The 24177-nt window shown below is 40.3% G+C and overlaps 1 protein-coding gene across 1 annotated transcript in view; it reads left to right on the top strand.

Annotated features, from left to right (window-relative positions):
• clint1a (clathrin interactor 1a) overlaps nt 1-24177 on the top strand; it is a 199601-nt gene that overhangs the window by 155213 nt on the left and 20211 nt on the right. The window contains exon 10 of the mRNA XM_063053688.1: nt 20686-20945. Coding sequence (XP_062909758.1) covers nt 20686-20945 — 260 coding nt within the window. The remainder of the gene's footprint in view (nt 1-20685; nt 20946-24177) is intronic.

The following is a 24177-nucleotide window of genomic DNA, read 5'->3' as shown; positions in this document are numbered from 1 at the left end:
CCACCTGAAAGACCTTTCTCCTGATATTTTCTTCGGTTGCTTAATGCGGAAGTTGCTAATACCCCTTTCAATTACCTTGACATTATCTTCAATGCAGAAAGCTAAGTCAAGTTAAAGTTATCAAAAACACAAAGTCTGCAGATGCTTAAAATCCAAACCAACATATAAAATGCTTGAGGAACTCAGCAGGCCAGGCAGCATCTATGGAAAAGAGTAAAGACTCATGAGTCCTGATGAAGGGTCTTGGCGCAAAATGTTGATATTACACAAATGTGGTTACATGGCTTGGACATGAAACAATTTTGCTAACATTCTAATGTAATGTTGAACTGGAAGTGCTCAGATATAAAATTATTACAAAATTAAAATCTAACCATATTCTATCAGAGCCTAAATATTTGTTTCTGAAAGTCACTCTGTCAAAATCAGATTTATTATCACTGACATATATTGTAAAAGTTGTTTTGCAGCAGCATGCTGTACTGTACATAAAAATGCTGCAAAATATAAAAATGTATTTAAAAATAAGCAGTGCAACAAGAGAGCAAAATGGTCAGGTAGTATTCATTGGTTTCATGGACCATTCAGAAATCTGATTGTGGAGGGAAAGCAGCTGTTCCTAAAACATAGAGTTTGTGTCTGTGTTTTCCCTGCTGATAGTAATAAGAGGGCATATCTTGGATGTTCAGGCTGCACCTTCTTGAGGCATCATCTTTTGTACATGTTCTCAATGGTGAGGAGGCTATTACCCACGGTGGAGCTGGATGAATTTACAACCCTCTGCAGCATTTTTTGCTCTTGTGCATTGAAGCCTCCATACCAGACAGTGATGACACCAGTCAGAATACTCTCCCTGGTACATCTATAGAAATTTGCTAAAATCTCCTCAAACTCCTAATGAAGTATAGTCACTGGCATGTCTTCATAATTTCATCCATATGTTGGACAGGTGATAGATCATCAGAGATGTTGACACCCAGGAAATTGAAGCTGCTCACTCTTTCCACTGCTAACCTCTTGATGAGGACTGGTGTATGTTCTCCTGTCTTCCCCCTCCTGAATCCACAATTAATTCCTTGTTTTTTCTGACATTGAGTGCAAGGTTGTTGTTGTCACACCACTCATCCAGCTACTTGCATTTGCAGAAAAATGTGTAAATGACTTGGTCATTGCACATGCATTACTTTGTACAAGAAAGTAGGTCACGTGTTAATACTAAGCAAAATATCCCGATAAAGTACTGAGCCAGATCAACTTGGCCCAACCCAAACATGAATAGCTATTCAAGATGTATATGATCCTGACACATGCAGTTATGTGTTTGTGAAGCTGGTTAACCAGGTACTTTACTGCGATAACAAAGATGCTGCCTTTCAGTGGATTCATTAAGCCAGGGCTCCAACTGTTCTTTTGTGTGGTTTTATAAGGATTACCCCTTAATAATGATCAGTTAGACACAGAGAGAATGTGTATTTACTGGCAAATACCTTTATTGTCATACCTGTGTGCACACCCAAGTTTGCCTGATTCTCCATGAACAGTCTGAGAATAGAGATGGTAATACCTGGGAAAGGGTATTCAGTCAGACGAAAGAGCTGATTCTAGACTTCAGGAAGGGTAAGACGAAGGAACACACACCAATCTCATGGAGGAATATGAAGTGGAGAGAATGAGCAGTACAAGTCCTACATGTCAAGATCTCTGAGGACCTAACCTGGTCCCAACATATTGATGCAGCTATAAAAAAGGCAAGACAGCAACTATACTTCATTAGGAGTTTGAAGAGATTTGATATGTCAACAAATATACTCAAAAGACTATAGATATACAGTGGAGAGCATTTTGACAGACAATCATTACTGCACAGGACCGAAAGAAGCTGCAGAGGGTTGTAAATTTAGTCGGCTCTATCTTGGATACTAGCCTACAAGGTACCCAGGACATCTTCAGGGAGCGGTGTCTCAGAACAGCAGTGTTCATCATTAAGGACCCCCAGCACCCAGGACATGTCTTTTTCTCGTTGTTACCATCAGGTAGGAGGTGCAGAAGCCTGAGGGCACACACTCAGCGATTCAGGAACAGCTTCTTCCCCTTTACCATCCGATTCCTAAGTGGACATTGAACCCATGAACACTACCTCACTTTTTTAATATAATTTCTGTTCTTGCATGATTTTTAATTGTTACGTACCCCGTAACTGGGTTGCCAAACCAGCAGAAATGGATCACTCAGTTGGAGTCTGGATTACTAGAACTAAGAAAGTTTTATTAAAGAAACAAGCAACACAGTACTCTAATCAAAAGGATAATAAATGCAACAGTTCAGCAATGTTAAACACACATGTACACAGAATTAAGATAACAGGATCAATCAAGCTCTATCGTTGTCTAGGGGTAAATGACCAGTTTCAAAGTGACGCAAAGTTTAGTTCAATTTAGTTCAGTTCAGTTCGCAGTAATTGCTGTCGTGGCGATGGACAGTGGGGGGGAAGGAGGGAGAGAGAGAGCAAAACGAATGAATATTCAAAACGGCTTCCACACAGACCTTCGCAGTCAGCTTTCGGGCGAGTCCTTTGTGATGTCATTTGAGGTCACAGACCGTGACCCCTCCGTTTCCCAATACGATCGTTTCTCTGCAGTGAACCTGGCACCCAGGCAAGGGTGGACACACACCAGGTTCCCGCCGATCGTGCCTTTCCACCCTGAGCGTCTATGGCTTGATCCCGCGATCAGCCGTCCAAAACTTCCCACCGACTTGTGAGAGACGCGCCGCTTCCAGGGTCTCGTTACCTTGGGTGTCGTGTGTGTCCTGCCTTAGCGAACCTGTCCCTTTTTATCCCCCTGCTGGGGTATCGCCTGTCCATCACTTCAAACAGTTCAGGGTTCAAAGGGGGAGCCGATCTTGACAGCTCTCTCCTTCCGTTACTCTCTCCCGTCCCTTCATTAACATCTCCAAATGCTGCTCCATTGTTTTCCTTATCTCTCTCTCTCCTGAAGACAGGTGGCAGACCAACTGCTGATCCCACTGGTGCCAGCACAGGACAGCTAACATCTTAATCTATGTGTATTCTGGTCACATAATCTATTCAGTATTCATATACTGTGAACGATTTACTTATTTATTATTATTATTTTTCTTCTACATTATGTGCTCCTGCTGCTAAGTTAACAAATTTCACGACACATGCTGGTGATAATAAACCTGATTCAGAGGAGTCTATGCTCTGACATAGTGTCCTCCACATCCACGTTGGTCTCCGGCAGGTTGTCGCTGCTTTGCATTTGAAGTTCCTTACTTTTAAACACTCCTTAACAGTTCAAATGTTGTGTTACAATCTCGTTGGCTCAAGGTCATCTGACTGACTTGTCACCTTTTTGTATGTTCTGGTCTAAACCAGCATCCATTTATTGCTCTCTTCTACAAGTAACAACTGATAATTTATGGCTCTTTGTTCTAAATCAGTTACCAAGCCAATAACTACCTTGAATCACTCAGGGCAGACACACATGCCACCATTCAAAACCTGCATGTTATATCATACCAAAGAACACCTCACAGATAACTTCTTATTTGGAAATGATTGTTAGTCCAGTAGATTACTTGGAGCATCATTGTGTCAGCTTTAAAACTTTGATTCAGCCAGGCAAAACCATTTCACAAAATGGAGGATGCAGAGCAGTTTCATAAAGTGGCAACCTCCATTCCTTCGACCTCAGGACAACACCAAAGAGAATTGCTCTATTTACTTCCACTGTCCTTGATTCATTCAAATTCACTGACTTGTAGAATGTAGTTCCTTCTGGCCAACAGTGGTTATGCAAAATTCTTTGAATAGTACTCATGGAATAATGTTATCCCAAGTATTCTGGCAGTAATTATCTTCAGAGCACCCTGCTGTGAGAAAATTGGCTCTCCTATTTCCTGTATTTACATGATTTTAAGTGTTTTTATTTATTTTGAGAATATTTACTTTATTTTTAAAACTTTGTGTTTTAAAATCATGCTTTTTGGTATAAAATTGACATTTCCAGTCAGATTTAACTCTGGAAAGTGAAAGCCTGATGCATTTCCTCTCTCAGGAAATGCGTTTGCGAAGTGTGGATTACATCCATTATAGTAGTGGTCACCAACCTTTTTAAGCCCAAGATCCCCTACCTCGACCTTAGTGAAAGGCAAGATCTACCTACTTAAATCGTTTAGAGAAAAAACCAGCTCAGATTGTTCTTCCAATTTGAGGCCTTTTATTTGGGCTAATTGTATTTGAATCACACAAAATACATTTGTCAAACTTTTAAATTAATTCAAACAAGAAAGCACTGTAACTAGCATATCAAACAGGCCATAGCTGTCTTTCTTTAAGAATATTACAATACTTCACACCTTTAATTCTAAGTTTCATTATTTAATTTTATTTCAACACAAAAAATAAATGAATAAAAATTGAATGTTGCACTCAGTGTGATGACTGGGGCTGAATACTTTCTGCTAGTTCCCTGAAATTTGGCTCATAACTACAGACAGCCAGTCTGAGACAGTCTGTGAGGTGTCTGTCAGTAAGACAGCTCCTGTACTTAGATTTAATAATTTTCATCTGGGAAAATGCAATTTCACATAGATAAGTTGACCCGAAGTAGGCACTGACTTTTAGTGCTATAAAACCACTGCGCACACCGTGCATTGCTGGGGCCCCATCAGTTGTATTTGCCACCAGTTTATGAATGGGGATGTCATTTTCATGGACATATTTTTTAAACTCATTGTAAATATCCTCGCCTCTCGTTCTCTCCTTTAATTGCAAAAGAGTGAGGAAATTCTCCTTTGTCGTAAGATCCTGGAAAGCCATTCCGACAAATACAACAAGCTGAGCTGTTTGCATTACATCCAGGGATTCATTGAACTGTAGTGAAAAATATTCACTGTGTGACAAGTCGCTTCAGGAACTCTGACAGTGACTCTACCCTCCTTGTCACTGTTGCAGGGCCAAGCGGTATATTATGTATTGCGGTTGTGATGCCGTTTTTGTTTTTAAAGTCATTAAAAACAGTCTCTGTGGTAATGGCCGTTGCTTCCTTGAATAAATCGCCACCTGTAAAAGGCTTCTTGTGTTTAGCCAAAAGGTGACTTACACGAAATGATGCTTCAACAGCAGCCATATTTTGAGCAGCATGTTTTGCACGATTGCTGGGCCTTCAACCCAGATTTCAGCTCCTCAACTTTCCTGGCATGAATTGCGCTCTTTGGGGGTAGGTGTCTTTAAATTCCTGGTGGTTGGTGTTGTGCCGCTCCAGATTCCCTCTTTTAGTCAGTGTTTGTGTTTGGTGGCACAACATACATACACACTTGTCTTTCACCAAGGTAAATAGAAATTCCTCTTCCCATTCTGGATGCTGCTTGGCCTGCTGCGTTCACCAGCAACTTTGATGATTTGTGTATTTATTTTTGATTTTTTTCGGGGTCTACTGGGAAAGTCTAAAAAGATCGACCAGTGGATCGCGATCGACGGGTTGACAACCACTACATTATAGTGTTACCCAAAAATTTCTGAAGCTGCTCCAGAAGCTCCCTTGGTTAAAATCCAGTAAAATTAAACTGGAAGTTTGGATGTTTTGAGAACATCAAGGCTCCTTCCTGTTCTGCTCTTCAGAGCAATTATGAAACAAATTGGCAACACTTTTTCTGGTCATAGGAATGCAAGAGTAACAATGTATGCTGTCATCTGAAAGCTGCACCCTGTAACAGCCCTGTAGCTGGATATACTTGATACTTCTCCAGTTATGCTGCAAGTTTGTTTCATCATGGTACTCATTTTAATTGTGAAAATGCCTGTTGATGTTATAGCAAATATTTTGTTGTCAAATTGAATACAGTCAACCCCCACGTTTCGTCGGCAGGGATGGGGTGTGTACTTGCTGGAAAATAGTCTATATCATGATTTTCCATGACATGACAACTCATCATTTACACGTGTTGAAAGAAAATTATTCATTTTCTTCCCTTCTTTTCACACACATTCCATGAGAGTGAATTTGATTTCATATTACAAATTTTGAGTAGTAATTTGTGAATTCTGTAAAGGCAAATTTCCACTACCCAAATAGCCTTAAGGTTGTTGTATACGAGTGTGAAGGTGAAATAAGCTTACTGGCACACAAGAGTATTCTGTCATACTACAAAACAGATTTCAGATTTCAAATCTGAATGCCATTTTGTTGTTTTGTATAACTCATTTTAATTCTGGTAATAAAACTTCATACACTGAAATACAATATGAAGATATGTCATATTGAGAATTGTACTGTAAATGCCAGTAAAGTGAATATATAATTGGGTTGTATAATTTGTGTTAGTGTTAAGGGAAGAATGTAGGAGTGGACTTTGGAAGAATTTGAGATTTTTGGTAACAATGGAAATAGGAAAGTGGATCCTAGTTCAACATGATCTGAAGAATGGTATATCATTCTGGACCATTACTTCACAGAAGTATATAAATCTACTTCTTTAGGCAGTTTCCCAGCTCCATTAATTACTCTTTTAAATCAGTACTAGAGTCTAGTACTAGAGTACGAGAGTGTGTGTATTTTCATATCTGGATTATTCACTAGTTTGTTTTCTATCTATGTTTCCCCACATTCTTTAGCTCGTGCTTTTTTGAATACATGGTTACATAAGCAAGCACTGAACAGATCCTCTATCTCACTCATGGTTGTTTTATTTACAAGTGGTTATGTGCAGTCAGTAAAGTCCTTGCATTTGGGCAGCATTATAACTATTTTATTTGTATTTGATGTATGATATTATATTTTATATATTATATTTTTGTCTGTCCCTCCATCTGTACCTCTGATCATGGTCCTTTTGCCCATCGCTATCATGAACTCTCTCCCTTTATGGTAAGTAAAAGGATTAGGGATGCAATAGTTCTTGTGGCTTGGGAGCATTATCAACCATCTCAGCAAAACTGATAAGAGTCAGTCTATCTTGCATGTTGACCCCTCATTAGTACTGCACAATGAACATTGTTGTGTGTCAGTAATCTCCTTGCTTCAAAAAGGCAACAATTATACCAGTGCCTAAGAAGAATAATGTGGGCTGCCTTAATGACTATCACCTGGTAGCACTCACATCCACAGTGATGAAATGTTTTGAGAGGTTGGTCACGACTAGACTGAGCTCCTGCCTCAGCAAGGACCTGGACCCATTGCAATTTGCCTATCACCACAATAGGTCAATGCCAAATGCAATCTCATTGGCTCTTAACATGGCCTTACACCACCTGGTACAAGCACCTATGTCAGGATGCTGTTCATCGACTATAACTCAGCATTTAATGCCATCATTCCCACAATTCTGATTGAAAAGTTATAGAACCTGGGCCTCTGTACCACCCTCTGCAATTGGATCTTTGACTTCCTAACCAGAAGACTACAATCTGTGAGGGTTAATGATAACATCTCCTCCTCGCTGACGATCAAGACTGGTGCACCTCAGGGGTGTGTGCTTAGCCCACCGTTCTACTCTCTCTATACCCATGACTGTGTGGCTAGGCATAGCTCAAATACCATCTATAAATTTGCTGATGATACAACCATTGTTGGTAGAATCTCAGATGGATTACAGGAGTGAGATATGCTAACTAGTAGAGTGGTGTCACAGCAACAGCCTTGGACTCAGCGTCAGTAGCATGAAAGAGCTGATTGTGGACTTCAGGAAAGGTAAGACAAAGGAACACATACCAATCCTCATAGAGGGATCAGAAGTGGAGAGAGTGAGCAGTTTCAAGTTCCTGGGTGTCAAGATCTTTGAGGATCTAACCTGGTCCCAACACATCGATGCAGTTATAAAGAAGGCAAGACAGCAACTATACTTCATTAGGAGTTTGAAGAGATTTGGTATGTCAACAAATACATTCAAAAACTTCTATAGATGTACCGTGGAGGGCATTCTGACAGGATGCATCACTGTCTGTTATGGGAGTGGGGGCTACTGCACAGGACCAAAAGAAGCTGCAGAGGGTTGTAAATTTAGTCGGCTCCATCTTGGGTACTAGCCTACAAAGTACCCAGGACATCTTCATGGAGTGGTGTGTCAGAAAGTCAGCGTTCATTATTAAGGACCTCCAGCAACCAGGGCATGCCCTTTTCTCACTGTTACCATCAAATAAGAGGTACTGAAGCCCGAAGGCATAGACTCAGCGATTCAGGAACAGCTTCTTCCCCTCTGCCATCAGATTTCTAAATGGACATGAACCCGTGAACCCTACCTCACTTTTAAAATATATATTTCTGTTTTTTGCACGATTTTTAATCTCTTGGATATATGTATACTGTAATTGATTTACTTATCTCTTACTGTTTTTTCTTCTATATTATGTATTGCATTGGACTGCTGCTGCTAAGTTAACAAATTTCATGACGCATGCCAGTGATAATAAACCTGATTCTAATTCTGATTCTGATTCATTGTTGCTCTAAAAGGTTTTGCTGAAATTATCACCAAAACACGGTCTTAAATTTGAGATTCTGTTGGCACTGCAATCACTGAGATTTTGTGCCAGTTTTGAGCTAGAATTTTACTCGGCTCTTCAAAATAAAACCATCCTTAGAAACCAACTATAAAAATATCAGTGTCATTCCTCTGAATGCATTCACTGCACACAGCAGCAATATAGCCTGCTTTTCCACAGCTTTAGTTCTTACAGTGCATCGTGTATTTGTGAAAAAGAGCAGTAAATCCAGATGCTGGGGGAACCTAGTATGCGGCATCTAATTCATTCTACAGCGTTAGGTTATAGCCTATCAGTTTGCTTCCAGGTAGTAATTCTGTGCATAGGCCTATTGAGTAGACACTGGCAGCACACAGTAAAAGATTAATGAAGCTTATCTCATTTAAAAATGTTAAATCCTGAATTTGACTAGTTACTCATACCTTTTAAGTACAACATTTCTTTAAAAAAAAATTTAATTTGGCAGCAACCATTCAGAAATACTTAATGTTGAAATTGATGAAGAGAAAGAAAGTGAGTTGGTGGGGTGTGGGGAGTTGCTAAGGAGAGAAACTTATAATTCATAAGTCCATGACTAATCTTGAATATTGTGCTTATTAAGAATCCAGTGTTAATAATTTTTAATATATGTAATAATTAGTCTCGGGAAGATGATTTACATGTGCTCATTTTGTGCTATTCTACATACATAGTTTTAAATGCTGCTTGATGCATATACTTATAATAGGTTTATATAACCTAAATGCTTTTAAGGTCTCATAACCATTCAAAAATGATTAATCTAGGTTGAATGTTATTTCTAGAGGGACCAAGAGTGTTACAAAAGGATTAATCAAATTTGAAAAATGATTTCTAAAGGGACTGAAAGTGTTCAGCAATGATTAATCTTCTTTGAGAAATGATTTCCGAAGGGGCTATTGCTAGTGCTGTGCGGTCTCTAAATTAATACAGGAAAAGACAGCTGATTATTTGTCCAGCAAGTGTCTTGAGTTGTGAGTTTCATTCTGGTAAAATGAGTGTATTTGACTTGAGCAACAATTGATTTTGCAGAACTGCAAAAGAGGTAATCTGAATTCTGTTTATCTTTGCATCTTTCCTCCTGCTCTGTTCTACCCCTCCCTTAATAATCATTGCGAGTACTACTCAGTGGTCCTAAGCCTTGTTGAACAATGAGACCGGGTTTGATCTCTGAACTGGATTAGGTTGTCTACTGCCTAGAGTGAGGATGCTGCTGTTGTCGGCAGTAATGGAGGTAGGAACTGGGAAATATCCTGGAACAATCCTTTTCATTGACACCTTGTGAAACTTACAATTACTGCTTTGGTCGAACACTCTGACATTCACGGTAAGGAAGGTCTTGCAGACAAAGCAATAAATATCTCTTGTGAAATCATTGAATGAGAGAGAAAAGTAATATTAATGGGAAGGGAAAAGCAAGTAAGGGAATATCTGCATCTTCCTCATCAAAAGAACCAATTTCCTTTTGTTCAGAACAATCAGTGTAGTCGTAGTGGAAAATTAGATGGCACTTCATTGGAATGGTGGTGAGCATGGAATAGATGTCCAAATATTATTGAAAAAGTTAATAAGGAACATTTTAAGATGCATTGAGGTTTAATGGAGACACCACTGTGAATAATGGAATGACGAAACGGGTACGTAAAGTCATATCTGGAAAACCCTGGATTCCTCAGTGAATTGAAGACTGGAGGAAGTTTCAAACCTAGGGAGTAGTAAAGCCATGGAAAGATGAGGAAATAAGATTAAGAATTTTAAAATCCTAGATTGGGAAGGTTATAGTGAATTATGTAAATGATAAATTCCTATTACTTTTGAACTTAAAAAAATTATTTCTCCAGCTGTACCTAATGAATACCTTAGCACAGCAGAAGTGTAAAGTTGAATAACCCAGTTATCTGTATAATTTTGTAAAACAATTTCTTGGTGTTGATGGTAATATTTATGTTTTTAAAAAAAAAGCTTGAATTTTAAACTCTGCTATTTGTAAATTAGATTTCTGAATGGACAATGAATACATAAATACTACCTCAGTATTTTTTCTTTTCCCTTTCTTTTTGACCTACTTATTTTATATATAATTTATAGATTTTATTATGTTTTGCAAAGAACTGCTCCCACTAAATAATAAATTTCACAACATATATCAGTGATATTGAATTTGACTCCACGAATCAGCACGTGAAATTGGAGTGGCAGAGCAGACTCGATGGGCTGAATGGCCTACTTCTGCTCCTTTGTCTTGTGAAATTAGAACATTGTAGCTGCTAGTGAGACTTGGTTGCAGGAAGGACAGAACTGACAGCACAATGTTCCAAGGATCTGTTGTTTTAGACATGATAGAGCATGTGGGATTAAAGAGGGAGTGGTGGTTTTGCTGGTCAGGGAAAATGTTCCTGTTAAGGAATGAGACAGAGGAGATGATAAAAGTGTGCATAAGGCAACACTTTGGATCTAGTGGTCATAATTCCATTAGTTTCAATATAATTGTAATGAAGGATAGGTCTGGTCCTAGGGTTGAGATTCTAAATTGGAGAAAAGACAATTTTCATGGTATCAGAAAGGATCTGGCAAGTCTGACAAAGGTGTGCTTGGTAAGCAGGAAGGCTTCAAAAGTGAAATTTTCAGAGTTCAGAATTTGTATGATCCTGTTGGAAAAGCTTAATGTATTTAAGGAACCGTGGTTTTCGAAAGATAATGAGGACCCTGGTTAAGAAGAAGGAGGTGCATAGCATACTTGAGGATGACAAGAAATGCAAGACAACACTTACGAGGATTGGGGTGATAATGTGATAAATTGGATCAGCAGATTTGCAGATGACACCAAGATTGGGGGTGTAGTGGACAGTGAGAAAGGCTATCAAAGTTTGCAGCAAGATCTGGACCATCTGAAAAACTGAGATGAAAAATGGCAGATGAAATTTAATGCAGACCTGTAAGGTTGTGCACTTTAAGGGTAAGTCACTAAGGAATAGAGTAGAACAAAGGAATTTGGGAATAGAGATCCTTAATTCCTTGAAATTGGCATCTCTGGTAGGTAGGATTGTAAAGAGACCTTTTGACAGATTGGCCTGCATAAATCAAAGTATTAAGTATTGGAGTTCGAGCTGTATACTAAAGTTGTATAAGACATTAAGGCCTAATTTGGAGTATTGTATGCAGTTCTGGTCACCTACCGACAGGAAAGATATCAATAAGATTGAAAGAATGCAGGTGAAATGTACAAGGATGTTGCCATACTTGAGGGCCTGAGTTACAGGGAAAGTTTGAATTGTTTTGGGCTATTATATATGCAAAATTATGAGAGGTATAGATCGGGTAAATGCCAGCAGACATTTTCCATTGGTGTTGTGCGCCTGGAGCTAGAGGTCATGGGTTAAACGTGAATGATGAAATGCTTAAGGACAACATGAAGGGAAACTTCACTCAGAGCATGTTGAGAGTGTGGAACAAGCTGTCAGTGGAAGTGATGAATGGGAGTTCAATTTCAACATTTAAGAGAAATTTGGATAAATACATGAATGAGAAAGGTAAGGAGAGATATGGCCAGGTGCAGGTCAGCGGAACAAGATTGAATAATAGTTTGGCATGTAGATGGGCCAAAGAGCTTGTTTCTATGCTGTAGCGTTCTTTGGCTCTGTGACATCATTACTATTGTATTTTCCTTTGATAGCAAATCCATGTGCAGCTGAAGAGCTGAGATCCAAGAGGGATTTCAAAATTGTTTGGAATGGTGTATTTGCAGATGTACGGTTGCAAGAAAAAAAGTTTGTGAACCTTTTGCAATTACTGTTTTCTGCGTTAATCTATGTACTACTAAAATTCTCATGCTCTGTTTTTCTGTTTGTGTCCTCCAATTAGCCCAAACGGTGCATTACAGCGGCACTTTTTTTGACTAAATCGACTTAAAATGCGCTAACTTACAGAATGCATGCAAAGTTCAGGGTTACATATTCATATAAAATTGCTCACTTGTCAATCTGCAGGCCCTGCTTTCCACAACCCGAGCCGATTCCAGCTTTAATGGAAACCATGACGCGACACCACGACGCATGCGCACGGTCAGCCTCAGCAGCGCCTCACGGTGCTCACAGAGCCGATTCCACCTTCCATGGAAACCGCGACGCGACACCGCGAAGCATGCGCACGGCCAGCCTCAGCCTCAAGGAGAGGGAGAGAACAACAATCAGATACGGCCAGGGCCGCACAACTCCAGGATCAAAGAGTCAGGACAAAAAAGAGGAGAGGCATATACGTCTCCAAAATGACAACAATAGGCACAGAAGAAGGAGAGAACAAGAATCGGATCAGGCCAGTGCCGCACGACTCCAGGATCAGAGAGAAAGAACAAATGGTAGAAGAGATGAAGAGACGAAGGATGAAAGGGCTGCACGTCTCCAGAATGACAAAAACAGATAGAAAAAGAGGAAAGAGGAAGAGACAGAGGAGAAAAGGAACGATCAACTCGAGAATATGCAGCAAAGAGTACCCTATTGAATAATGAGCAAAGAGAAGTACTTCATACCTTATTGTCACCAAACAATTGGTACTAGAACGTACAATCATCACAGCGATATTTGATTCTGCACTTCCCACTCCCTGGATTACAAATATTAAATATTAAAAATAGTTAAAATTAATATTAAAATTTTTAATTATAAATCATAGAAAATAGAAAAATGGTAAGTAAGGTAGTGCAAAAAAACAGAGAGGCAGGTCCAGATATTTGGAGGGTACGGCCCAGATCTGGGTCAGGATCCGTTCAGCAGTCTTATCATTGTTGGAAAGAAGCGGTTCCCAAATCTGGCCGTATGAGTCTTCAAGCTCCTGAGCCTTCTCCCGGAGGGAAGAGGGACAAAAAGTGTGTTGGCTGGTGAGTTGTGTCCTTGATTATCCTGGCAGCATTGCTCCGACAGCGTGCAGTGTAAAGTGAGTCCACGGATGGAAGATTGGTTTGTGTGGTGTGATGTGCTGCGCCGTGTTCACGATCTACTGCAGCTTCTTTCGGTCTTGGACAGGACAACTTCCATACCAAGTTGTGATACACCCTAGAAGAATGCTTTCTATGGTGCATCTATAAAAATTAGTGAGGATTTTAGGGAACAGGCCAAATTTCTTTAGTTTTCTCAGGAAGTAAAGGCACTGGTGGGCCTTCTTGGCAGTGAACTCTGCTTGTTTGGACCCAGTCAGGTCATTTGTGATATTGACCCCAAGGAACTTAAAACTTTTGACCTGTTCCACTTGCACACCACTGATGTAAATTGGGTCGTGCAGTCCGCTACTCCTTCTGAAGTCAACAACCAATTCCTTCATCTTGCTGACGTTGAGGGATAGGTTATTGTCTTCGCACCATGCCACCAGGTTCTTAATTTCCTCTCTGTACTCAAACTCATCATTACCCGAGATATGGGTATAAGTATATGAATGTGTGTGCAACTGCTTGGAAAGGAATCTGTCTTCAATGTTTTTCATTGATGTACCAGGAGGAACGGGCAAGACATTTATCATCAACTTGATCCTTGCTAAAGTTAGAGGAGATGGAGGTGTTGCTGTTGCTGTAGCGTCATCAGGTATTGCAGCAACATTGATGCCTGGTGGTAGGACAGCGCATTCAAGATTGAAAATACCCCTCAAAGTCAATGAAGATGCCCTTTGTAACATAATAAAAACACCAATACTGCAAATTTACTTCAAAATACGAGGCTTATTGTCTGGGATGAGTGCCCCGTGATTAGGAGGAAGAGCTTCGAAGCCGTGGACTGAACCCTTTGTGATGTATGCAGCATGAATGAGGCCTTCGGGAGTATTTTAACCATTTGCTGTGGCAATTTCCGTCAGCTTCTAGCAGTTTTGAAATGCGGAAATGATGCTAATGTGGAGAATTCATGCATAAAAGAAATCCTACTTATGGAGAAGCTTCAAGTTTCAATTGAAGAGAAACATGCGATTGAGTGAGGGAGAAGGACGATATTCTGAGTTCTTATTGGATGTTGGAGAAGACAAGATTGAGAAAAATGAAAACTATGAAATCGAATTACCTGAAGATATGATTCCACCAGCAAAAACTATGGAAGAATGCATTGATTTCATCTACCCGACAATCCTGCAGAACTGTTCTCGAGGAATTCTCTATCTTGGTTCCTCTCAATGAAATGATGGGAAAAATAAACTTCACATGCATTAGACGCTTCCCTGGAATCATGAAAGAATATTGTTCCTTCAATGCCGGAAGTGAAGGAGCTAACACCACTCATTTTCCAACAGAATTCCTTGATTCGGTCAAACTCTCTGGATTGCCACCACATAAACTTGAATTGAAGAGGGGATCTCCCATCATTTCAATGAAGAACTTGGATCCACCAAGGCTTTGCAATGGCATGCGAATGATGGTGGAAGAACTGCACGGCAATCTCATTGTAGCAAAGATAAACATTGGTGTGTTCAAAAATGACATTGCCATGATCCCAAGAATTACTCTCAGTTTATCAGAAGGGGAAGATGTCCCTCTTCAGCGGAGCCAGTTCCCAATACAGTCATACTTTGCTATGACTATAGATAAGGCGCAAGGCCAAATCATGGAGAATGTGTTGATTTATTTGGAGAAACCAGTGTTCCAGCATGGTCAGCCATATGTGGCTTTAAGCGGGGGAAAAAAATGAAAATGTTAGAGTATTCTTGAAGGGTGGCAGATCAGCCAGAAATGTTGTCATCAAAAGTGTCCTTCGTTAAATGAGGAGGAGCTATATTTGTCTTGCTACGCGTCTTTCTTCTTTAATAAACTGAGTTTTTCTTCTTTAATTTCGAAAGCACATCACATCAAACTGCACTACCTTTCTCTCAAAGGGTGCCCCAATGGGTCACCTGGTTGTTTAGTTACTCATAAAATGTGGTCTGATCTTCATCTAAGTCACAATAATAAATAAACATAATCTGCCTAAGCTAATAACACACAAATAATTGTACTTCTCATGTCTTCATTGAACACGTTGTTTAATATTCACAGTCCAGGCTGGGAAAGGTACGTGAACCCTTGTATTTAATAACTGGTAGAACATCCTTAGCAGCAATAACCTCCACCAAATGTTTCCTGTAGTTACTGATCACACAAAACTGTTTCCATTCTTCAGTGTTTCTGGGATTCATTGCATGAACAGCCCTCTTCAGGTCATACCACAGCATCATAATTCGGTTAAGGACTGGACTCTAACTTGGCCATTCCAAAACACAAATTTTCTTCTTTTTAAGCCATTGATTAACTCTTGTGTTTAAGGTCATTGTTTTGCATCATCCAACTTGTATTAAGCGTCAGGTGTCGGACCACTCCGTTGACATTCTCCTGTAAGATGTCTTTCTTGATGCAATTTTGAATTCATTGTTCCTTTAACGATTGCTAGCTGTCTAGGTCCTGAAGCAGCGAAGCAGCCCCAAACAATGATACTCCTTCCACTATGCTTCACAGGTGGGATAAGGTTTTGTTGTTGGTGTTCAATGCCCTTTTTTCCTTCAGACGTAGCGGTGTGTATTTCTGCCAAAAAGTTCAACTTTCTGTCCACGGAATCTTGTCCCAGAAGCGGTGTGGAACATCCAGGTGGTCTAATGCAAACTTGAGACATGCAGCAATGATTTTTTTTTGTGGAGAGCAGTATTTTCCTCCATGGTGCCCTTCCATGAACACCATTCTTGTTCAGTGTTTTCCATCTAGTGGACACACGAACAGAAACTTTAGCAAGTTCTAGAGATTTCTGCAGGTCTTTTGCTATTACCCTTGGGTTCTTTTACACCTCATTCAATATTGCAAGTCGTACTTTTGGTGTGATCTTTGCAGGAAGCCCACTTCTATGGAGAGTACCAACAGTACTGAATTTCCTCCATTTGCTGACAGTTTCTCTTACTGAGCACTGATGATCACTCGGATCTTTAGAACTGCTTTTGTAGCCTTTTTGAGCTTGATGCAGCTCCACAATTATTCTTCTAAGGTCCTGTGAAATTTGCATTGATCGAGGAATAGTGTACGTAAACAGATCTTTCTTGAGAAGAGCAGGCTTTGTCAGTAACCTGACTTTGTGTGTCTTTTTTATTGGGCAGGGCACCTCTACAATTCATACCTCTGATCTCATCTCTGATCATCTGACTCCAAATAACTTTTGTAGAAGGCATGACCCCAGAGGTTCTCATACTTTTTTGAACCTAGACTATCATTGTTTAAATGGTGTACTCAATATTGACGAGAAGAAATACAATTGTCTGTGTGTTGTTAGTTTAGGCAGATTGTGTTTGTCTATTATTGTGACCTAGATGAAGATCATACCACATTTTATAAATAATTAATGCAGAAAACCAAGTAATTGTAAAGTTACTGGTGGAGACTGCTCTTCTCAAGAGCAATCTGTTTATGTGCACCATACCTCGATCAAAGCAACTTTCTAAGGACTTTAAAAGAAACATTGTAGAGCTGCATGAAGCTGGAAAAGGCTACAAAAGCATTTATAAAGAACTGAGTGTTAGTCCACAGTAAGAGAAATTTACCTACAAATGGAGGAAATTCAGTAGCTACTCTCCCTAGGAGTAGGCCTCCTGCAAAGATGACACGAAGAGCACAACATGCAATACTGAAGGAGGTGAAAAAGAACCCAAGGGTAACAGCAAAGGATTTGCAGAAGCTTCTAGAACTTGATGATGTCTCTGTGTATTTGTCCTCTGTAAGAAAGATAACGAGAATAGTGTTCATGGAAGGACACGAAAGAAAACCACTGCTTTCCAAAAATAATATTGCCGCACATCTCAAGTTTGCAAAAGATCACCTGGATGTTCCACAATGCTTCTGGGACAACATTCTGTGGACAGATGAGACAAAAGTTGAACTTCTTGGCAGAAATGCAGGCTGCTATGTTCGGAGGAAAAAGGGTACTGCACACCAACACCAAAACCTCGTCCCAACTATGGAGCATGGTGGAAGGAGCATCATGGTTTGGGGTGCTTTGCTGCCTTGGAGACTGCACAACTTGCAATTGTTGAGGGAACAATGAATTCAAAATTGTATCAAGACAATTTACAGGAGAACGTCAAGGTAGCAGTGCATCACCTTAAGCTTAATAGAAGTTGGATGATGCAATAAGACGAATCTGAAACACAAGAGTAAATCAACAACAGAATTTTTTTTAAAAGAAAAAAGACGATGATTCCTGTTTTGAAATGGCCAAGTCAGAGTCCTTAATCCAATTGAGATGCTGTGGCATGACCTGAAGAGGGAGGTTCATGCAAGGTATCCCGGAAATATTGATAAACTGAAGCAGTTTTGTATAGAGGAATGGTCTAAGATTCCTCCTCACTATTGTGCAAGTCTGATCAGCAGCTACAGGAGATGTTTGGTGGAGGTTATTGCTGCTAAAGGAGGTTCTACCAGTCATTATATACAAGGGTTCACATACTTTTCCCAGCCTGAACAGTGAATGATTGAACAATGCATTCAATATGACATGAAAAGTACAATTGCTTGCGTGTTATTAGTTTAGGCAGATTGTGCTTGTGTACTATTGTAACCTAGGTGAAGATCAAACCACATTTTGAGTAATTAATGCAGAAAACCGGGTAATTACAAAGGGTCCGTAAACTCTTGCAAATCTATATTCCAAAATCTGAAACACTTCTATCTCCACGTATTTCAGATAAGATGTACTCAGCCTGTAATGAAATCTAGAAAAGCTTTACCTTGGGGTACACTGAATAGAGGCAGTTGGATGTTTTATGCAGATGTATTTAAAGCAAAGGGATATGGGGGACTGCTGTTGGAAAAGGTTGCTTTATGCTGGGAGCTGAAAATTCCCCCGTAACATAAATGTGTCTTTAATACTGGCCTAAACAGCAACAAAAAAATCACTGAATCATAGTAGTACCATGACATTTTCCAGACAAGAATGTTGTGCAAAATTTGAAGCTTTCAGGTTTAAAATATGAAACTACTTGAAGCATTTGAATTTTGTTTTCAAACAAACAGCTGTGGAAGCTAGCTAATGCATCCACAATTGAGCGTTATTCGATTCCATTCATCACCATGCAGCTTTTTTGTCATTTGAAGTTTGGCATACCTCCAATGATGGGAAATAACAAATAATCAGTTCACGTTTTTAACTCTTGCTTGACTAGTACAAGATTGGGCATGAAAAATAAAACAAAAATACAAATAATAAAAGTATACAAATCTTCAATGTGCAAAACCTGTGCATATTCAGGTCAAAGGCTAATCGAAGCATATGTAGCGTAAGTTCCACTTGATCATTTGTTGCATGCTTTTATAGGTACCTGTTTATGTTTACTTCCTAAGGGACTCATAGAAATGTTATAGTTTAGGGTCATTTGATTTTCATCCCTTCTCCCCTTCACTCACTCTGCACCCACATAACTCCATTTAAAATATATCTCTGGTGGTTATACAGAAATACTGAAAAAATCCTACACATGATACCTCAGCCTCACTAAATCAAGCTCCAATAGCAATCAAGCAACATTGGGTGTTACAATTGACCCAGATGTGTTTTTTTTTTGGATTGAGGAGAGTAAAGCAAATTATCTGTCAACCTCTCCTGTTGGATGGATGTTTTTGAATTTTATGTGCTGAAGATAGTTGGTGGAGACTAATTCGGATTGTCCCAGTGTATGTAGCTGATACTTCACATAGGAGCATTGCTGGAAAGGGCAGTATCTAACCTGGGCAATTATTTTGAGGGGTGAGGACATTTGGTCTTTAATTCCATCTGAAATATACTGTCAGAAAATGATGAGTAGCAGATGCTATTTCATTCATGATTAATTTACTCGTTTTGCACTCAGATTTTATTAAATGGGTCGATGGTGCAGGTCAACTGTTTCTGCAATTGTTAAAATTAATAGCAATATAACCTGTAATTACTTGGAAACAAACACTCTGGATTTGAAGCAAAGTGATTCTGACAAATACTGGCAAAAAAGAGTTTTGCTTTACTTAGCTTTGGAATCCTGCGAGTTGGTAGTTTGCAGTTAGGGCAGCTTTACTGCCAAAACAGTTCAGTCCAAATTTTGTTTAAGATCCTTCAATAGAGATTTATGGAAATTTCCCACTCAAACCAACTTGGTTTTTGTTACTGTAATACTGACGCCACGTATGTTTGAACTCCCTCACAATCTCCTCACTTCCATCTCCCTCCACTAATATGTTTTACAGTTGCTGTTTCGCTAGTCACTAGGTATTTGATGCAGAGAAACTTTCCACTAGAAATAAGGATTAATAATCTGTACATGGCTGTGTGTATGAGTGAGAAATGTTTACATACCTGGAGAGTTTCTTCAAGTTTAAAATTAGTACCTTGAGATAATGCTTATAAGATCAAGCAGGGTTTCAATTTAATATGCCATTTGGCAAATGGAATTTAGAGTGGCATTCATTCCCTGTCACAGCCTACTCCAAAAAGGAGTCATCCATTGTTCTGAAAGTATAACTATTCACTTGTAATATAAAATGGGAAAAAATACAAGTGGAAACTAGTCGTTCGTTATGTGCCATGTTGAGTGAAGTAGGCAATCAGAACCATGATTGTTCTTGACCATCTTTTCTACAGGAGTGGTTTGCAATTGTCGTCTTCTGTACAGTGTCTTTACAAGACGGGTGACCCCAGCCATTATCAATACCCTTCAGATTGTCTGTCTGGTGTCAGTGGTCACATAACCAGGGTTTGTGATATGCACCAGCTGCTCAAAGAACCGTCCATCACTTGCTCCCCTAGCTTGACGTAATCTTGATTGGGGAGCGAAGCAGGTGATACACCTTGCCCAAGGGTGACCTGCAGGCTAGTGGAGGGAAGCAGCGTCTTACATTCCCTTTGGTAAAGACTTGTCTCCATCTCACCACCCGCAAGAAACTAATACACCTAAAATTTTAAAACAGTTTTTCATTTATTGGCTCTATTAAGAAGGGAAAAAAAATCAAATATTTTTGTGAAGTTAAGTCTGGGTGTGAAAAGTTAATTTATAGCTTTGACACAATACTGTGCTACCTTGATAAAAGCAAATAAACTATGCAGGAGCATATGGGCTGTAAGAGATCTGATCTGGAGACGCGAGCATGTCAAGTCTGAATTGACTTTAGTTCTTTGATCTGCCAAGCTTGCTCAATATTACCTTTTTTGTTGTAGGCACATCAGCTAGTAGCAGTGCTGATTTTGGTGAATGGAGTGCCTTCAACCAAGCCCAGTCCGGTCAGGCCAATAAGTCAAGTGGGGACCTTTACAATAACATGCAGCATGCTGTTGCCCAACCTCCTGCAGCTACCATGGAGCTGTTTGATCTGAATATTGGTATGCAGTCAACCATGACCTCATCCCAGAGCATGAACTTTGCAATGTCAGCTAACAACACCTTACCTATCACTGGCATGCCCATGTCCAGATCCCAGGTGAGTACAAGCTTGTGATCAGTTGTTAGAGTTATGTAGGTTGGAATTCATCTGTCTGATCCAACTCCTTATGAATAAATAAATATGAAAGGTCATGTCCGGAAGTGTTTATTGCTAGTTCTGAAGTGCTAGCATTTGGATTTCCACGAAGTGTAATGGCGGCCATATTATTGTTAAGAGTTGTTAAAAATGCTTGGAATACTTGGAGGTAAAAAATGCAGGGATCTCATAGACAATAAGACATAGGAGCAGAATTGTGCCATTTGGCCCATCTAATATACTCTGCCATTACATCATGGCAAATCCATTTCCCTCTTAAACCCATTCTCCTATATTCTCCCCATAACCTTTCATGCCTTGTTGAATCAAGAGCCTGTCAGCCTCTGCCTTAAATGCACTCAATGACCTGGCCTCCACAGCCACATTACATGTTGCAACAGATTCCACAGATTCACCATCTCTCTCTCAAGGCTGTGTCCTCTAGTTCTAGATTCTCTCACCATAGGAAACATCCTCTCCACATCCACTCTATATAGGCCTTTCAAGATTTGATAAGTTTCAATGAGATTTCACTGCCCCCCGCCCCCTCCAACCCTGTCATTGTTCTAGATTCCATTAAGTAAAGGCTAAGAGCCATCAATTGCCCCTCATCCAATAAGCCTTTCATTCCCAGAAGCATTCTCATGTACCTCCTCTGAACTCTGTCAAATATCAGCACATCCTTTCAACAAGGGCCTCAAAACTGCTCTAAATACTCCAAACGAGGCCTCATCAGTGCCTTATAATGCTCCAGGTTGTTTTTATATTCTAGTCCTTGGAAATAAATGCACATTGCATTTGGCTTCCTCACCACTGACTCAACCTACAAGCTAACCTTGACGGGATCCTGCACAAGGACTCCCAAGCCCTTTCCACTTTAGATTTTTGAATGTTTTCTCCATTTAAAAAATAGTTTATACTTCCTTATTCCTTCTACTGAAATGTGTGACCATACACTTCCCGACACTGTATTCCATTTGCCACTTCTTTGCCCATTCTCATAATCTGTCCAAGTCATTCTGCAGCCTCCCTGCTTCTGCTTTCTTCCTCTTCGCCTATCTTCGTATAGTCCGCAAACTTTGCCACAGAACTATCTATTCCCTCATCCAAATCATTGATACATATGTAAAAAGAAACTGTGTCAACATCAGCTGCTACCAGAAAAGGTTCCCTTTATTCCCACCTCTGAGCTCTTATCTTGTTAAGCGGCCTCATGCAGGACTTTGTCTTCTGAAGATCCAAACGTACAGCACCCACTGATTTTCCTATGTTTATCTTGCTTACTAACACAAAGGATTCTAGCAGGTTTGTCAGGCAAGAGCTTCCCTTAAGGAAGCCATGCTGACCTTGGGCTATTTTACCATGTGCCTCCAAGTATCCTGAAATCACAATACTTAACAATTGCCACCAAGATCTTCCCAACCACTGAAGTCAGGCTAACTGGCCTGTAATTCCTGTTCTTCTGCCTTCCTCCATTTTTGAAGAGTGGAGTGACCTTGCAATCTGCAAGTTCGTCTGGAACCACTCCAAAATTCTTGAAAGATCATTACTAATGCCTCCACATTTTCTTCAGCTGCCTCTTTCAGAACCCTGAGGTGTAGTCCATTTGATCTAGGTGACTTAAGTACCTTCTGACCTTTAAGTTTCCAAGCACCTTCTCCCTAGTAATAGCAACTGAACTCATTTCTACCCCCTGACACTCTCAGGCTTCAAAATCAGATTTAATGTCACCAGCGTATGCTGTGAAATTTGTTAACTTTATGGCAGCAGTACAAGGAAATACGTGATAAATGTAGGAAAAAAAACAAATACACTAAAGAATATCTGTGTCTATTAAATAGTTAAGTTAAAATAAGTAGTGCAAAATAACTGTAGCCCCTGGTAAGCCTCGGGCTCGCTCGACTCACTTTCGTCTAGGGGGAGCAGCCTTCGGCCCCACCAGATTGGGTAATCAAGTTTGTGTGGATGCTGTGTTATGTACCCCACCCTGCCAAATAACAGACAATACACCATATGTGATTAAATGATTACACTTCATAGATCTTACTGGAACTACGTAATTAATAGAGATAACATATAAAAGGAAAATAAAAGGTGCCAAACTTATCGAAGTTCTACTACTTCGTGCACAACAGGTGGAGCTCAATTAACGGAGTCTTCTTTCCACCATTCGATCCCCTCTGAACCCCTCGACCACGGTGGTCAACCAGATGCTCTACACGAGTCTGTCTTTGTCTCCTCTCCTCGCCGCAGAACCTGGGCCTTGGACTCCCACTCAGGGTCTGTTCCACCACCCAGCTTACAGCATCACGTCTCCTCTCCCTCAAAGACCGTGAATAAATAATTGCTTACAGACACACAAGAAAGAATAGCGTCTATCCCAATTGGTTCGTTCCATCTCTTATCAATAATATAACCCAAACCAGCAGAGAGAGAACTCCTTACATCACAGTTTTATTACAGAAAAGCCATTTCAATTATAACATAACAAAGAAGCCATTTTGTTGGCCTTCGCAGTAATGTAAAAGAAGAAACCCTTCCACTCTTCCCCCCACCAAATAAAGTCATGTCCTCATGATGTCTAAATAATTCGCCAACCATTGCTGCGGACACAAAAACCCAATCCAGGTATAAACAGTCACATTGCTCCCCAAACAGTAGACCTTACACCCTCTTCCTCAGGCGCTACATAGGCCAACCTATCTGGGAGTTTCCTCATCCGCCGAGACCTCCGTACCCCCTCACCTAAACCCTTCAGACTTGGACACTACTGGGGATACCTCGGGACTGCTTGCCAAATCCTCTCTCAATCTCTCACTCATGCCCCCACTGCAACTCGGAGCCCCCTGTCCCGTGTCCAAGGCCCCGCTTCTTTTCCTTCAGGGTCCTGCTGTAACCCAGGCTGCCCACAGCTAGCCCTCCCCACTACATCTGACTCAGTAGGAGAAGGGCCTCAACCAAGGAGAAGTTAGCAAAAGGCAGCATGTACCTCACATCCAGCACATCATCTTTCGAATCCGTATTCTTCCTCATTCCCTCGATCGGTAGCTGCTGTTTGATTTTCTCCAAACTGAAGCACTTAGCCTGGGCTGCCTGGGCAGCCTCTTCAGCCTCCTGCAATCGAGACGTCAGCTTCTTCTCCGACTCCTCCAACTCTTGTCCCAGTCTCAGCAGTTCTGACCCACGCTTCATG

Source organism: Mobula hypostoma, chromosome 7 (assembly GCF_963921235.1).
Source record: "Mobula hypostoma chromosome 7, sMobHyp1.1, whole genome shotgun sequence".
Lineage (NCBI taxonomy): Eukaryota > Metazoa > Chordata > Chondrichthyes > Myliobatiformes > Myliobatidae > Mobula > Mobula hypostoma.
The sequence above is the reverse complement of the archived record's forward strand: the minus strand, read 5'-3'. Positions and strand labels throughout refer to the sequence as shown.